This window comes from Lissotriton vulgaris, chromosome 8 (genome assembly GCF_964263255.1).
Source record: "Lissotriton vulgaris chromosome 8, aLisVul1.2, whole genome shotgun sequence".
Classification (NCBI taxonomy): Eukaryota; Metazoa; Chordata; class Amphibia; order Caudata; family Salamandridae; genus Lissotriton; species Lissotriton vulgaris.
In genome coordinates, this window is record NC_141696.1 from 1,565,660,212 (window position 1) to 1,565,677,435 (window position 17,224).

At 52.9% G+C, this 17,224-nt stretch overlaps 1 protein-coding gene across 1 annotated transcript in view; it reads right to left on the minus strand.

Moving 5' to 3' along the window:
• SPAG17 (sperm associated antigen 17) overlaps positions 1–17,224 on the minus strand; it is a 1,900,597-nt gene that overhangs the window by 1,062,392 nt on the left and 820,981 nt on the right. The window contains exon 16 of the mRNA XM_086935838.1: positions 4,233–4,607. Coding sequence (XP_086791964.1) covers positions 4,233–4,607 — 375 coding nt within the window. The remainder of the gene's footprint in view (positions 1–4,232; positions 4,608–17,224) is intronic.

Sequence of the window (17,224 nt, forward strand, 5' to 3'; positions counted from 1 at the left end):
CTGGAGACTGTAGTTGGGCCCCGTTGGCCCCTGGTAAACTGAAGCGGCCCGAAAGGAACTGAGGCTCCTGAGCTGGGCATCAATAGAACAGATGCCTAGGGTTGATGTATTCAATGGTGTACTCGCATCGAGGAGGAGGCCCTATGCCCTGAGTTAATCCTAGTGGTTGTATGCCCCCAGGTTCATCTTCAGTACACCCGAGGTAAAGGGAGATATATGCCCCAGGTGCTGATGTTGAGGTCCCTTGTTAAAGGTGTTTTAGGCCTGACAGGGTTCAGATTTACCTCCTGTTGTTAACGCTGCTGATGCCATTCATATTTGGGCAGTGTTGCTGGCCTAAGGAGTTTATCCACAAGGGGCTTCCATGACTGTTTATCTTTATGCAGAGGGCTGTTATCTGCAGACTGATGTTACCAATGAGGTTAATATTTTACGCCTATTGATTGCTTGTACGCTGATGCCATGCATGAGGGGTCTTCACACCTAATGATTTATTTTACGCTCCAGCCTTCTACCCAGGTGATGCTAAGGATTAATACCTGTGTTGGCCCTGCGATATTGACCCTATGTTTATGCATTTGCTAACATCCTTTTCATTTCCGCTGGACACTAATGGACTTACTTACCTTTTATTCTTTTTCCCATTTTCCTTGTAAATAATCCCCTGGGTATACTTTGCTCTGGCGCCAGTTGGCGCCCCATTGTGATTACTGCTGTTATTGTGTTTTACCTCTGCAGGTTGGAGATAATACAGAACTTATTCTTTTTCCAACCAGAAGCGGTGTCAGGACTCTTTTGTAGTGTGCCTGGTGTGTCGTCTGTGGGTACTGCGTGGATGCCTGCCTGCTCTGCTCCATGCTACCCCCTGTAGAATTGGTAACTCCATTTCTAACACAGCCCAAGGTCTATTATGACGGTATTGTTAAAAAAAAAGTACAATCAAGACACTCCTAAAAGTATACATACAATGAATCTGAAAATTCTATACATCAATCAATAATTCAAAAAGATTTAAAAAGTCAGATAGATCGAAGAACAAAATATATAGCACTCAATTCATTAGCTATTGTGATAGCATTCAATATACAAAGGGCAACATTATTAGACACAAACGGGTCTCCTAATGTCACCAAGGAGTTCATTGCAGCTTTATGAGAGCTGATATTCTGGGCAAAAAGCATAGGTTTCAAATAACGGAGCCTCAAACTCTGATACAGAAGAATAAAAAGTGCAAGGTGCTTTGTTTGCTACGTCCGTCACAGGGGCAGGCATTTGCGTCACAGGGGCAGGGATTCACGTCACAGGGGCAGGGATTTGCGTCACAGGGGCAGGGATTCACGTCACAGGGGCAGGGATTTGTGTCACAGGGGCAGGGATGTGCGTCACAGGGGCACGGATTCGCATCTGAGGGGCAGGTATTCGCGTCACAGGGGCAGGGATTTGCATCAGAGGTGCAGAGATTTGCGTCAGAGGGGCAGGGATTTGCGTCACAGGGGCAGGGATTCGCGTCACAGGGGCAGGGATTCGCGTCAGAGGGGCAGAGATTAGCGTCACTTGGGCAGGGATTCGCATCACAGGGGCAGGGATTCACGTCAGAAGGGCAGGGATGCGCGTCTGAGGGACAGGGATTCGCGTCAAAGGGGCAGGGATTCGCATCAGAGGGGCAGGGATTTGTGTCAGAGGGGCAAGGATTCGCATCACAGGGGCAGGGATTCATGTCAGAAGGGCAGTGATTCGCGTCTGAGGGGCAGGGATTTGCATCAGAGGGGCAGGGATTCGCTTCACAGGGGCAGGGATTCACGTCAGAGGGGCAGGGATTCGCTTCACATGGGCAGGGATTCGCGTCACAGTGGCAGGGATTCGTGTCACAGGGGCAGGGATTCGTGTCACAGGGGCAGGGATTCGCGTAAGAGGGGCAGGGATTCGCGTAAGAGGGGCAGGGATTCGTGTTAGGGGGGCAGGGATTCGCGTCACAGGTGCAAGGATTCACGTCACAGGGGCAGGGACTCGCGTCACAGAATCAGGGACTCGCGTCACAGGGGCAGGACCTCATGTGAGGAAGGGAAACTAGGTAATACACAATAGCACATCTCAGCCTTGTCAGCACAAAGCGGTGCTGCATGAGAGTTACATACACCAGGTGGTGGCTTTTCCCCTCCTCCTTATCCAAGGACAAAGAATGTTACTGACATTTACCATCGTCTAGCTCGTGTTTCTCCAACCTAGTTTGGAAAATATACTTTTGATCCTATTCTTGGTTAATGATGTGAACGGGGTACTGTCAAACCAGATGGACACATTGAACAGTTTACCAAGAAGATAGTTAATGTAGGATAGCCAAGCTATATTTATGGCTTTCTCCAGGGCTAGACAGTCAAGGATAATAGTTCTAGTAAAGCTTTGTTGGCCCAGAGCGATATCCATAATAACAGGGGTCTCACCAAGAGGAGGCCTTCTATAAACTGCAGATCAACCTCCATGAACTATGGTATTTGCTGCACAGGGGGGCAAACATACAAGCTGTTTAAAAAATGTATTTTGCTCTCATTGCAGACCATAGCCATTAGTATGGCCCCAGAGACAAGCCCCATACGGAGCGGTAGTCACGCCCTTGGCTTTGCATATAGCTACTTTTTCCTTGATTGGAAGGCTACCTAGTTTAGATGCAAACTTAAAAATCCCATGTGAAACCCTGCTCATTTTGGCTTTAGTTTTGAATGCATGCTGTGTCCATGAGCCGTTGACTGCAAACAGAATCCCCAAATAGCAAAAAAAATCCACTGGAACTTTTGGGGTACTATAAAAAAAAAGGTTCTACAAGGTTTCCGTATTTGGCCGCTAATCCTGGTGAATGTTTTGGTTTTATTAATAAACATTTTTTCTTAGCAGCCATATATTTGCCAAAAGCATTCATCAGTCTCTGCAGGCCCACATCTGCCTGCAGGGACTGTAAATGGATGACCATCCCACTAATGAAAAGTGAAAAGAGCAGTGGTGCCAATACGCAGCCCTGGTGATTACCACGCCCTACTTTAAAGTTTGGCATGCATTCTCCTTGAGGGCCAAAACGTACTTGACTAGATCGCTTCTTGTAAAGGCGTGAAAGAAACCCTACAATTGGTCTGTGTGTACCTAGGGAAATCAGCAATCTCCATAATAAATTATGGTCGACTAGATCTGCAAAACATAGCTAGAGTGCCCATCTTGGCCCTAGTATATTTTCCAATTAAGAGCTCAAGATTAATGCATTGCTCTACGGTACCCAGCTACTTCCTGAAACCAAACTGTACCCGGGTCAGAATCAACTGTTCATACGCCCATTCCTCCAGCCTTAACAGTAGGACTCTGCTCATTAACTTTGCGTGATGCTAATGCTTCTAAACAGTATGAGGAGAATCCTTTATATACAGGTTTCATACACCATGTTTCTTGCAGGCATATTATATCGAATTCGAATATAAAACTATTCCATCTAAACAGTCAGAAACAAACAATAAATGGTACACAGTAGACACAAAGAACCATCTTCCACGACTAGAGCAATAGACGCCCTACCGAGGGGATAAAAAAAATAGAAAACTATCATCATAAATGTGCAAGACAAGTGTCATTGCCATCAAACGGAGCATGGCTGGGTCTCCATAGCACCTTAACGTTAAGAATAAAAAGACATTTACAGAACAACATCTAAACAGAATAACATCCACCCAAACGGAGAACAGACTGACTCTGAGGTGTGATCTAGACTCACAGCACCGGGGATGGAACCTGAAAAGGCCGGGCATCCACAGCTGGGAAATGCAGTGAAACTCACACCCTTCCTCGGGTCCATCTGATCAATTCATTTGAAGTTATGATGGTGGGAAGATTCTATACGCAAGTATCCAGTGCCTAGCTGGTGCCTGAGGCGCTTTGTGCCTAAAGTTGTATTAAAATGTCACCAGGTCCAGACACAGGTCACAGACGGTGTGGGAGCGAGGCGCTACCCCAGGTTGGTTCCTTAATGAATGCACATTAAAGCTGCACTCAGGGGGTGCCTGTGCTGTAACTGCTTTTATGAAAAGGAGCACATGAGTGAGTCAGGCAGTGAGGGGCGCAGATGCTGTCCTCACACTGTATGCGGGGATATGCGGGGAGTAAACCCCATACATGGGTGAACACCAACACTGGAGTGGGACAGACGCTGCAGTTTCTTGGTCTGGCACCTTGGTGGACCAAAGCATCTCACTTACCCGGGCAGATAAATGCTGGATCACCCCTATCCTGAGTTTCTCTGTCAGAAGCCACTTTGTTCATCGAACCAAAGATGGGACCATCTCTTTCCGCAGTTTCCGGAGGCAAAGGCTCTTTGTCCAGAGAAGTCAGCATGGGGCCATCTCTTCCAGCAGTTTCTGAAGGAGAAGGCTCTTTGTCCAGAGTAGTCAGCTTGGGGCCATCTCTTCCAGCAGTTTCCGAAGTAGGAGGCTCTTTGTCCAGAGAAGTCAGCATGGGGCCATCTCTTCTCACAATTTCTGAGTCCGATGCCCCTTTGTTGAACGTCGGCAACATGTAGTCTTCACGTCTAACAAACTCTAGTGAGTATTGGCTGAGGGGCATCAGATAGAAACCTAGAGAGAAAAAATAGATTATGGTTATTCAATGCAAAATTAATAAGATTTTGTGAAGTCACAACACCCAAAATCCTGCATCCTTTCTGCTGCAGCTTGAGTGACGCAAAAATATTTGAGTAGCACCTTACCTTACAGGACCATTCACTGATATTTATTTTAAACCTAAAAACCATGTTACAAATACAGCAGTTTGGATAAACAAAACTTTTCTTAAGAATTGTATTTGACTTTTTCAAAGCTGTGCCGTATCTTCAGAAAGATTGAAAACACTTCTCAGAAACCAGCCATTACACTTTCAGGAGATAAAGACTTCTAAAGAGTTTCAGTTGGATACAAAGTGCATGAAGGGGACTGACAGCTGCAGCACCGCTGACCTCTTGTACAGAGCGTCCATTTAAGAGAATAACCCACAGACTTATATCCCTTTTTTACAAAGTACCTATTGTAGTTGGCCCATCAGGCGGGTGGAAGTGAATACTCGGTGGAGGTCCCCAGCTCCATTGTCAGCCGTGGTTTGAGTGAAGTTAGCCATAATGGGATCCACTGAGAAGTCATTGCAAGACTGAGGGAAGCCCTGGGAGCATCACACCTTTGTCTCAGGGGCACAGGCTGCTGCTGAGAAGTCATTGCAGTACTGAGGGAAGCCCTGGGAGTGTCACACCGTTGTCTCAAGGGTACAGGCTGCTGAGAAGTCATTGCAGTACTGAGGGAAGCCATGGGAGTGTCACACCGTTGTCTCAAGGGTACAGGCTGCTGGGAAGTCATTGCAGTACTGAGGGAAGCCCTGGGGGAGTGTTACACCGATATCTCAAGGGTACAGGCTGCTGAGAAGTCATTGCAGTACTGAGGGAAGCCCTGGGAGTGTCACACCGTTGTCTCAAGGGTACAGGCTGCTGGGAAGTCATTGCAGTACTGAGGGAAGCCCTGGGGGAGTGTTACACCGATGTCTCAAGGGTACAGGCTGCTGAGAAGTCATTGCAGTACTGAGTGAAGCCCTGGGAGTGTCACACCTTTGTCTCAGCGGCACAGGCTGCTGCTGAGAAGTCATTGCAGTACTGAGGGAAGCCCTGGGAGCGTCACACCTTTGTCTCAAGGGTACAGGCTGCTGAGAAGTCATTGCAGTACTGAGGGAAGCCCAGGGGGAGCGTCACACCGTTGTCTCAGGGGTAGAGGCTGCTGCTGAGAAGTCATTGCAGTACTGAGGGAAGCCCAGGGGGAGCGTCACACCGTGGTCTCAGGGGTAGAGACTGCTGCTGAGAAGTCATTGCAGTACTGAGGGAAGCCCTGGGAGTGTCACACCGTTGTCTCAAGGGTACAGGCTGCTGAGAAGTCATTGCAGTACTGAGGGAAGCCCTGAGAGCATCACACCTTTGTCTCAGGGGCACAGGCCGCTGCTGAGAAGTCATTGCAGTACTGAGGGAAGCCCAGGGGGAGCGTCACACCGTTGTCTCAGGGGTAGAGGCTGCTGCTGAGAAGTCATTGCAGTACTGAGGGAAGCCCAGGGGGAGCGTCACACCGTTGTCTCAGGGGTAGAGGCTGCTGCTGAGAAGTCATTGTGGGACTGAGGGAAGCCCTGGGAGCGTCACACCATTGTCTCAGGGGCACAGGCTGCTGCTGAGAAGTCATTGCAGTACTGAGGGAAGCCCTGGGGGAGTGTTACACCGTTGTCTCAAGGGTACAGGCTGCTGAGAAGTCATTGGAGTACTGAGGGAAGCCCTGGGAGCGTCACGCAGTTGTCTCAGGGGTAGAGGCTGCTGCTGAGAAGTCATTGCAGTACTGAGGGAAGCCCTGGGGGAGCGTCACACCGTTGTCTTAGGGGTACAGGCTGCTTCTGAGAAGTCATTGCAGTACTGAGGGAAGCCCTGGGAGTGTCACGCCGCTGTCTCAGGGGTAGAGGCTGCTGCTGAGAAGTCATTGCAGGACTGAGGGAAGCCCTGGGAGTGTCACACCTTTGTCTCAGGGGTAGAGGCTGCTGCTGAGAAAGTCATTGCAGTAATGAGGGAAGCCCTGGGAGTGTCACACCATTGTCTCAAGGGTACAGGCGGTTGAGAAGTCATTGCAGTACTGAGGGAAGCCCTGGGAGCATCACACCTTTGTCTCAGGGGCACAGGCTGCTGCTGAGAAGTCATTGCAGTACTGAGGGAAGCCCTGGGAGCGTCACACCGTTGTCTCAGGGGTAGAGGCTGCTGCTGAGAAGTCATTGCAGTACTGAGGGAAGCCCTGGGGGAGTGTTATACCGTTGTCTCAGGGGTAGAGGCTGCTGCTGAGAAGTCATTGCAGTACTGAGGGAATCCCTGGGGGAGCGTCACACCGTTGTCTCAGGGGTAGAGGCTGCTGCTGAGAAGTCATTACAGTACTGAGGGAAGCCCTGGGGGAGTGTTACACCGTTGTCTCAGGGGTAGAGGCTGCTGCTGAGAAGTCATTGCAGTACTGAGGGAAGCCCTGGGACTGTCACACCATTGTTTCAAGGGCACAGGCTGCTGAGACGTCATTGCAGTACTGAGGGAAGCCCAGGGGGAGCGTCACACACCGTTGTCTTAGGGGTAGAGGCTGCTGCTGAGAAGTCATTGCTGTACTGAGGGAAGCCATGGGAGCGTCACACACCGTTGTCTTAGGGGTAGAGGCTGCTGCTGAGAAGTCATTGCAGTACTGAGGGAAGCCCTGGGGGAGCGTCCCACTGCTGTCTCAGGGGTAGAGGCTGCTGCTGAGAAGTCATTGCAGTACTGAGGGAAGCCCTGGGGGAGCGTCACACCGTCGTCTCAGGGGTAGAGGCTGCTGCTGAGAAGTCATTGCAGTACTGAGGGAAACCCTGGGGGAGTGTTACACCGTTGTCTCAGGGGTAGAGGCTGCTGCTGAGAAGTCATTGCAGTACTGAGGGAAGCCCAGGCGGAGCGTCACACAGTTGTCTCAGGGGTAGAGGCTGCTGCTGAGAAGTCATTGTGGGACTGAGGGAAGCCCTGGGAGTGTCACACCGTTGTCTCAAGGGCACAGGCTGCTGAGACGTCATTGCAGTACTGAGGGAAGCCCAGGGGGAGCGTCACACACCGTTGTCTTAGGGGTAGAGGCTGCTGCTGAGAAGTCATTGCTGTACTGAGGGAAGCCCTGGGGGAGCGTCCCACTGCTGTCTCAGGGGTAGAGGCTGCTGCTGAGAAGTCGTTGTGGGGCTGAGGTAAGCCCCAAGGGAGTGTCACACCGCTGTCTCAGCGGCACAGGCTGCTGCTGAGACGTCATGGCAGTACTGAGGGAAGCCCTGGGGCAGCATCACACCATTGTCACAGGGGCACGGGCTGCTACTGAGAAGGCATTGCAGTACTGAGGGACGCCCGGGGAGCATCACACCGTTGTCTCAGGGGCACAGGCTGCTGCTGAGAAATAGTTTTGGTACTGAGGGAGGGCTACTCAGAAGTCATTCCAGTACTGAGTCAAGCTCAAATCAGATCCTATTATGAGTGCCTCTCAGATCTTCCTGTAAACTGAAAAACCTACAGTGTTTTCTCAATTCATGTGGAAGTTGTACAGAAAAACTACCAATTGGCCCCATTTTTAAATAGATTATTATTGGAGGGTCCTCTTACATTCTTCTCAAACTCTGTGGAAGAGAGTTTGATTTGCTTTTTCGTCAGCCAGTCACACTGGAAGCTTTTTAAAACATTTCCTAGTCCATGCTGATGACTTCCAGTCCAGCCCTTGACTCCTTCAGAATGAATCCTCTCCCTTTCGTCAGGATCCCTGGCAGCTGCTCAATGCTGTGAGCGCCTCTCTTCAGGAGCTGCATTATAATCAACCTCGTCTGGATCCCTCTCGGAGCAGTGAGTGCCTCTTATCAGGAGCCGTATTATACTCAATCTCGTCTGGGTCCCTCTCGGAGCTGTGAGCGCCTCTCATCAGGAGCGGCATTATACTCAACCTCGTCTGGGTCCCTCTTAGAGCTGTGAGCGCCTCTCATCAGGAGCCGCATTATACTCAACCTCGTCTGGGTCCCTCTTAGAGCTGTGAGTGCCTCTCAGCAGGAGCCCCATTATACTCAACCACGTCTGGTTCCCTCCCAGAGCTGTGAGTGCCTCTCATCAGGAGCTGCATTATACTCAACCTCGTCTGGTTCCCTCTCAGAGCTGTGAGCGCCTCTGTTGGACCCGGCCTCGTGGCATGGTCCTCTCTGATCCCCGCAACCCAAGAACTACTGGTGGACCTGATCCCAGCCCGCCCAGGACTGTACACGACCCCTCTACACCGGACCTGAGCCGATCTCCAGACCGCGTGCCTGCACCCGTGCACGTGACCATCAGACTCCATGTTTGGCCACACCGGCCGGCCGCCTTCTTCACTTTCGGCAGCTCTTGGCCGACCCTGGCTGCAGACCGGCGTGCGCGTCCGGCGCGCCCGGACCCGCCCGGGGGGTGAATGACCCACCAAGTACCCGAAACCAAGACTTCAATCACACCTCCGGCCTCCTCCCGAGAAACTGGTTCCCCTCACACCTCTGAACTATCCCTGGGGGCTGGTTTCGATCACACCTTTGGCCTCCTAGCGAGTTGGCTCCAAACCTTGATGGGCGTCTGGGAATCCCTGGCGCACGGTCCAAAGCATCAAAGAACCAGCTGCCCAGACAATCGGCCGCCTGGCCCTCGGACCACCGGCCCCCTGCCTATGAGGGTCCGAACATCAAGGGGCCCCTGAACTATAAGACAGCCTGCCTCACATCCAGCCAGCAGTTCTATCCTGGACAAGACAGCCCTGCTGATCTGATTGCGGCTGACCTTGAGGAGAACAGACTCTGACCCACCGAGCCCTGCTGACGCTGTCGCGGCTCATCCTCGAAGCTACAGAACTGAACCACCGAGCCCTGCTGAGGCTGTCACGGCTCTTCCTTGAAGAGAAAGACTTGAACCATCGGAGCCCTGCTGACCTCGTCGCGGCCCACTCTTGAGAACAAGAGACTTTTGCTACCATCCTGAGCCCTGCTGTTGCTGTCGCGGCTCCTCCTGAACTACGAGCACTACGGTGCCCTCCGGATCGAGCCCTGCTGACCTCGTCGCGGCTTGAGGAGCCCTCTGGTCCGACTGGACCATCGACGCTACCATCACGACTACCTCGAACTGAAGCGAGTAGAACAGCAAGTACCATCGCCAGCCTCCGTACCCCCCAGTTCGAGGATTGCGAACTGTGCGCAGGGTACGCTACGTACTGGCCGGCCCTTGAGACTGTCCTGCTTCTCCGTTCCCTTGTGTTACGAGACTTTCACGATACCTCGATTGCTGTATATTGCTACCTTTTTACCTTTGATAAAGATCATACTTGATAAAGATCCACGGTGTGGTGTCCGATCGTAAGTGTGGTGTGCCGACAGTGTGTACGATCAGTCCTCCCCGGTGGGGACCCTCCCTCGATAAGACTCGGCAGGAATTGTGGGAGAGGAGGGTCTCGGGTGGTTAGGAGAGCAATCCTGACCCCTGAGGTCGCCCCCTTCCAACATTGGTGGCAGCGACGTGATACGAACCTGCGTCTGGAGATCGTACCACTGACGCACTACCTGAACCCACACACAGCGGCGAACTAGAAAGAAAGAGCAACGATGTTGTCCGCAGAATCCAGTGAGAAGACGCCATTCGATAAAGACCTGTTGGGAGACTACACCCATTGAGAGCTCAAGCAGTTCTGCAAAGAACTGAGTATCGCTAGTACCGGACTAAATACCAAGGAGGATTTCCAAAAAGCGCTAACGGCTTGGGTGGAGTCCGGGTCATCCCTTCCCCCGCCCGGAGACAACGGGGAAGGGAGACCACAGACCGAACCCAGTACACCGACCGGTGAGAGAAACCAGCAACAAACCCAGAGCCCAGCAACCGGGAGGGATCGGTCGTCGGAAGAGATGGCCGACCGAGAACGTGACCGAAGCCATGAACTAGAACTAGCACGCCTCAAGATGGAGGGAGAACTCAAACTTGCCGAGAAGAAGTTGGCAGTCGAGCAGTTACGGCTCCAAGGGGAGCTGGAAGAGAAGAAGCTCCAGAGGGAGCATGAGGGCCGAAAACTCCAGCTCGAGCACGAGCGCGGCCTCAAAGAACTAGAGTTAAAAGCCAGAACAGATGCAACCAGACCACCGGGACTCGGGGAACCGGTGATCCCTCGGCAAACAAAGGTTCACATCCCCAAAGATGTCGTGAAGGAGTTTTACAAAGTGTAGGAAGGGGGAGTCTCTAGTTGGCGCAGTGCAGCACTGGCGACAAGCAGGGACCCTCTCTTCCTCGGTAGGGCTGAGGGTTACCTTCAAGACAACCTCTGCTTACCCTCTAGGTAGTGTGGCTTAAGCAGTCTTAGGCTAATCTCTGGGGCACATAGGGTTAAACATTTGCAATATTACACCATCACAACCAACCCCCCACACAATGACACCAAACTGTATTTGTAAAAATATATATTCTTTATATAAATTTCAAGCAGGCTTGTAAATACAGTCTTGGTTCAATGCAAAACGGTTCCAGTGTACTTTCAATTAGGTTGCCACAGTTCTTTCTTTAGCATTACGCGATCTTCTGGGTTAGCGTTTCAAAACAGTTCTTATTCAGCTTATTTCCCCAAAAACGGGGATCTCAGGCTTCCCACGGTACTTTTCTCTGTCCTGATGAACAACCAGGATTCCCCCAGCGATCCGCGGGCCTCTCTGCGCCCCTCGGTTACCCCGTGATAACAAAACGGGCCCGGTCTGCCCACTCTCACGCTTCTGGCGGGAGCGGCGGCCGGGGAGTCAGCGCCGGCCTCTCCGGGCGGGCTGCGCGGCTGTGCGCGGCTGACGGGGGGAGAGAGCGGGGTCCCTGGGAGCGCTCAGTACGCAGCTCCGAGGGCTGGGCGAGGCAGTGGGAAAGAAACAGTACCTTGTGGGAGACTTGGTGAGGCGCAGGTCAGTGCGGCAGTCCGCGTCGCGTTGTCTTCCGTCCGATGCTTGGAGCGAGCGGCGGCTCGGCTCTGGCTCGTGGGTTGGCGTTGCGGCGCGGGCCGGGTTGTTCTGGGCAAGCGCCTCGAGACTTCCTGACCAGGAGGGCACCCTCAGAGGACAGTGTTCCTTGGTGCAGGCCTCTATCAATCCAGGCGACGTTCAGGCACCCCACGCAACAGCTGTTTCTCGGACAGCGGCGGCGCGTTCAGGGGCACAAGACACGAAGGGGGCAAGCAGGCACCGGGCGCCACCTCTCTTCACGTTGTGGGCTGCAGCTCAGGGTCAGTCACGGTGCTCGGATCAGCTGGGCTGATCTTTACGATTATTCTGGGCCAGGCAGGCGGCAGTCACTTTGTTCAGAGGGAGGGCAGCTCCCAGAGCGTTGCTGAAGAGCGCGATGGTCACAGCGCGCTCCGCTTTTCCTGGGGAGGCTTGCAGAGGGGAGACAGCGTCTTGCAGTGGTTCCTCTGTCAGGGGGTAGCGCCCACTGTTCCTGGGGCGCTGGTCAGGGGGCAAGTTCACAGGCAAGCCCTTGGAGATCTTTCAGCAGAGTTTGGCACAAAGTTCAAAAAGCAAAAGTCTCTTGTAGTCTCTTCTTTTCCTCTCCTTCTGCAGCAAGGCACCAGACACAGGCCAGAGACAGCACTCCTCCTTGTCCTTCCAGGTCCTTCTCTTCGGGCAGAGTTTCTTCTGTAGCACAAACAGGATCTAATTTACAAGGAGCAGGGCTCCTTCTTTTATACCCAGTTTCTTTTGTTCTTGCAGGCCAGGGGGGCCTTTGCATAGCCACTTTCAGTCTCTGAGTACTTTGTTGGGTGCAATCTGGCTTCTGCTTTCAGTGTGAGGGGCAGGCACATCAGACGCTCCACAGGAGGTGGAGCCAGCATTGTGTGGACAGGGGCAGCCAGAAGTACCTTGTTGATGGGGCTTCGCCCTTCCTGGGCCAGGTGCCGGCTGAGTCATCAGTCGCTCCCCAGGAGGGTGGAGCCAGCATTGTGGTGGCAGAGCACAGCTAGATTCAGAGTCAAGGGCCACTCCTACCTCCCACTAAGGTGTAATCTTTGCATTCACCACCTGTCATCCCCCAGCCCTGTCACTCACACATCCCAGACAGTCAGATACACATACCAGCAGAGGCGGGCTGAAATGGTTAGGCAAGCAAATGCTGACTTTCTAAAAGTAGCATTTGCAAACCCAGGATATTAAAATAAACTTTACTAAAAGAAATATTTTATTATTCTGAGTTCAGGCATACTAAACATGACTCTCTACCATGCTCCCTGAGCCTGCTGGGATTATAGAGTGTAATAATTCCAGCAGCCCATTCTGGCCTAAAGGAAGCAGGTAGCCTTACAATAGTGAAAAACGAATTGGGTTGTAATTCACTACTAGGACATGCCACACACATCAGGGCTTGTCCTACCTTATACTTACAATGCACCCTGCCCTCAGGCCTACCATAGGGGTGACTAATATGAAGTTAAGGGAAGGTTTAGAGGCTGGGAAGTGGGTGCACTTGCCCAGCCAGCATGACAGTACCAGACTGCACGCAGGTTCTGCAATGGCAGACCCTAGACACATTTTAAGGCTGCTTCTGTGGGTGGCGCAACCAGCGCTGCAGGCCCACTAGCAGTATTGGTATTTACAAGCACTGGCACTCCTGGGGCACTTTACTAGGGACTAACAGTAAATCCAATGAACCAATCATGGACATCAATCACATGTACAATTTTCAGTAGGGAGCACTTGCACTGCGGCACGGGTTGGCCGTGGCGCAGTGCCCTGAGTAGCGGAAAACCAGCAAAACATCGGAGGCACACCAGCAAAAAGTGGAAGGGAAACTCACGCCAAGGTGCCAGGTCTAACACGTGTCCCCTCCAGCTGAAATGTGGGGGGAACTACCCTTCCCCAGGGAGTTCCACATCACTAAGGCGGAAAAATCTGGACAGACCATCAGCATTGGCGTGATCTGTGCCAGGGCGGTGTTCCACCGTAAAGTCCATACTCTGTAGAGAAATGGACCACCTCAACAGTTTTGGGTTCTCACCCCTCATCTGCATCAACCATCTGAGGGGCCTGTGGTCCGTCTGAACTCGGAAGTGAGACCCAAACAAGTAGGGTCTTAGCTTCTTCAGCGCCCAGACCACAGCAAATGCTTCTCGCTCTATTGCACTCCACCTACTTTCCCGTGGAAGTAACCTCCTACTGATGAAGGCTACGGGTTGGTCAAAGCCCTCCTCAGTCATCTGTGAAAGAACAGCCCCTACACCATGCTCTGAAGCGTCTGTTTGCACTATGAATTCCTTGGAGAAATCAGGAGCCAGGAGCACGGGCGCCGTGCACATGGCAGTCTTCAGGGTGTCAAAAGCCTTCTGACAGGTGTCAGTCCAAATCACATTCCTGGGCTGCTTCTTCGAAGTCAGCTCTGTCAAGGGGGTCACAATCGTGCCATAGCCCTTGCCAAACCTCCTGTAATACCCAGTGAGCCCCAGGAAGGCTCTCACTGCAGTCTGGGTCTTGGGGGGTTCCCAAGCCAGGATGGTCTCAATTTTGGGTTGCAAGGGTGCCACCTTGCCACTCCCCACTTGGTGTCCCAAGTACACCACGGAACCCTGCCCAATCTGGCACTTGCTTGCCTTGATTGTGAGGCCTGCTCTGCGCAGGGCCATCAACACTTCCCAGAGGTGTCGCAGGTGTTCGGGCCAGCTGTCACTGAACACCGCGATGTCATCCAGGTAGGCGGCACTGAACTCATCCAGCCCAGCCAACACCTGGTTGACCAATCTCTGAAAGGTGGCAGGGGCATTCTTCATTCCAAATGGCATAACCCGGAACTGGAAATGCTCATCTGGTGTAGAGAATGCTGACCTCTCCTTTGCCCCATCGGTCAAGGCGATCTGCCAGTACCCAGACGTTAAATCAAACGTGCTGAGGAACCGGGCAGCCCCTAGCCGATCAATGAGCTCATCAGCTCTGGGGATGGGGTGCGCGTCAGTCTTGGTGACTGAATTGAGTCCTCTGTAGTCCACACAGAACCGGAGTTCAGGTGTGGCTCCCGGCGCAGCAGCCTGTGGGACCAAGACCACGGGGCTGGACCAAGGACTGCTGGAAGACTCAACCACCCTAAGGGCAAGCATCTTGGAGACCTCCTCCTTGATGCAGGCCCTGACCCTGTCAGTCACTCTGTAAGCCTTATGCTTCACAGGTAAGCTGTCTCCTGTGTCTACATCATGGACGCACCAATCTGTGACACTAGGAACCAGGGAGAACAGATCTGGAAACTGCCCCAGCAACTGGCGGCAGTCTTCCTGCTGTTCAGGGGTCAGGGTGGGTGAGAGGTTAACTCCATCCACTGACCCGTCTTTCTCACAGGCCACTAAGAGGTCAGGAAGAGGCTCCGACTCCTCCTCCATTCCATCATCAGTTGCCAACAACATGCCCACTTCGGACCTTCTTAAGTGGGGCTTGAGGCGGTTGACATGTAGGACCCTCAAAGGGTTCCTGGGCGTCTTCATGTCCACCAAGTATGTCACTGGGCTCTTGCGCTCCACAACCTCAAATGGACCTGTCCACTTATCCTGAAGGGCACAGGGCTCCACTGGGGCCAGGACATACACCTCTTGTCCAGGCTGAAGCTCGACCAGAGTGGCATTCTGGTCGTACCACCGCTTCATCTCCTCCTGGCTGGCTTCCAGATTTGCCTCGGCAAGTTGTCTGAAGCGCCTGGTTTGGTTTCTGAAGGCCAGCATGTAGCTATATACATTCTGGGGAGGTTTCCTGGGAGATTGCTCCCAGCCTTCCTTTACCAAACTCAGTGGTCCTCTCACGGGGTGACCGTACAGCAGTTCAAAGGGGCTGAACCCTAGGGACTTCTGTGGTACTTCGGATATGCAAAGAGCAGGCATGGTAAGAGGACGTCCCACTTACGCCTCATTGGACCTTTCAGGCCCATGATCATGCCCTTCAGGGTTCGGTTGAATCTTTCAACCAACCCGTTTCCTTGGGGATGGTAAGGCGTGGTGAACTTGTAGGTTACACCACACTCTTGCCAAAGGGACTTCATATACTTGGATATGAAGTTGGTCCCCCTGTCGCTCACCACCTCTAGAGGGAATCCTACTCGTGAGAAAATTCCCATCAGTGCACGCCCCACCACGGGGGCCGTCACTGTCCTCAGAGGGATGGCTTCAGGGTACCGGGTGGCATGATCCACCAAGACCAGGATGAACCTGTTGCCCATGGCTGTCTTGGGGTCCAGAGGCCCAACAATGTCAATACCCACTCGCTGGAATGGCGTACCGACCACAGGGAAGGGTTGGAGGGGAGCCTTGTTCCTCCCTCCGCTCTTCCCACTTGCCTGGCAAGTCGGACAGGTCCTACAATGAGCATCTGAGCTCTTGTGCATTTGGGGCCAGTAAAAGTGGGTGACAAGCCTGTCATAGGTCTTGTCCATCCCCAAATGTCCTGCTAAAGGAACATCGTGAGCCAGCCCCAGTAGGAAGGCTCTGAACTTCTGGGGTACCACCAGCACACGGGCTGACCCAGGTTCAGCAGCCTTAGGCTCTGAATACAGGAGGTCGTTCTCCCAGTACACATAATGTGTTTTGGCCTGAACACCATTGGCCAGGTCTGCAGCCTGTTGCCGCATACCCACGAGAGAAGGGCATTCTTTCTGCTCCCTGCAGAATTCCTCCCTGGAGGGTCCTCCTTCTTGCTGCCAATGGGTCAGCTCAGGCAGGTCCCCCAGTTCAGCAATCTGTTCCCCAGTAGGCTCCAGGGCATCCCCCTCAAGGTCTGCTTCCTCCTGGACCGTGGGAACTTCAGGGCCCGGTTTCCCGCGCCCCCTGCGCCTTCTCCCTAAGGCCGGTTCCTGGGCCTCTCCTTCAGGCCCCAGGACCTCTTGATCACCCCTACTGGCTGCCATCGACCGGGTGGTCACGCACGCCCAGGCAGGTAGACCCACCATCTTCAGGTGAGTCGTCTTCTCCACCTTTTCCCAAGGGGAGTGCTCCAAGTCATTCCCTAGCAAACAGTCAACAGGCATGGTTTTCCTCACACAGACCTGCAGAGTACCAGAGACCCCCCCCCCACTCGAAGGGAACTTGAGCCATTGGACATTGACTCTCTGAGTTGTCAGCATTGATAACCCTACAGTAGGCATGGGGTACAACCTGCTCTTGAGACACCAGGTGCTGCCTCACTGCAGTCACACTGGCTCCTGTATCTCTAAGAGCCTCAGCTTCCTTACCATTGATGATCACCACCTGCCCATATTTCTTAGTGTTAGAGGGCAGGTAGTTTGTAGGGACCATCTCACTGTCTCCTAGAGAGACTAGGGTCATCTGAACAGGATCTCCACCCCCCGGGGCCATCACTTCTTCTCCTAAGTGAACACTGGTCACTTGTCGGGGCGGAGCACCAGTGGGTGCTGGTTTTCCAAACAGGCGACACTTGGGGTCACTGGATATGTGCCCCGGCTCACCACATTTGAAACAATTGAAGGGCCCCTTTGGAACAGGTCTACCTGTCGGGCCCCATTCTGCTTTGGGGGTGGGGGAGGCTGAGAACCTTTCTGCTGGTCCCCTTGGGGATTACTTTGGGGGCCTTTTTGGAACCCTTTCTGTTTTCCCTTGTCCCCCCCACTCTTCTGCTGGGGACCCTGCCCACCCTTGGCGGAGTC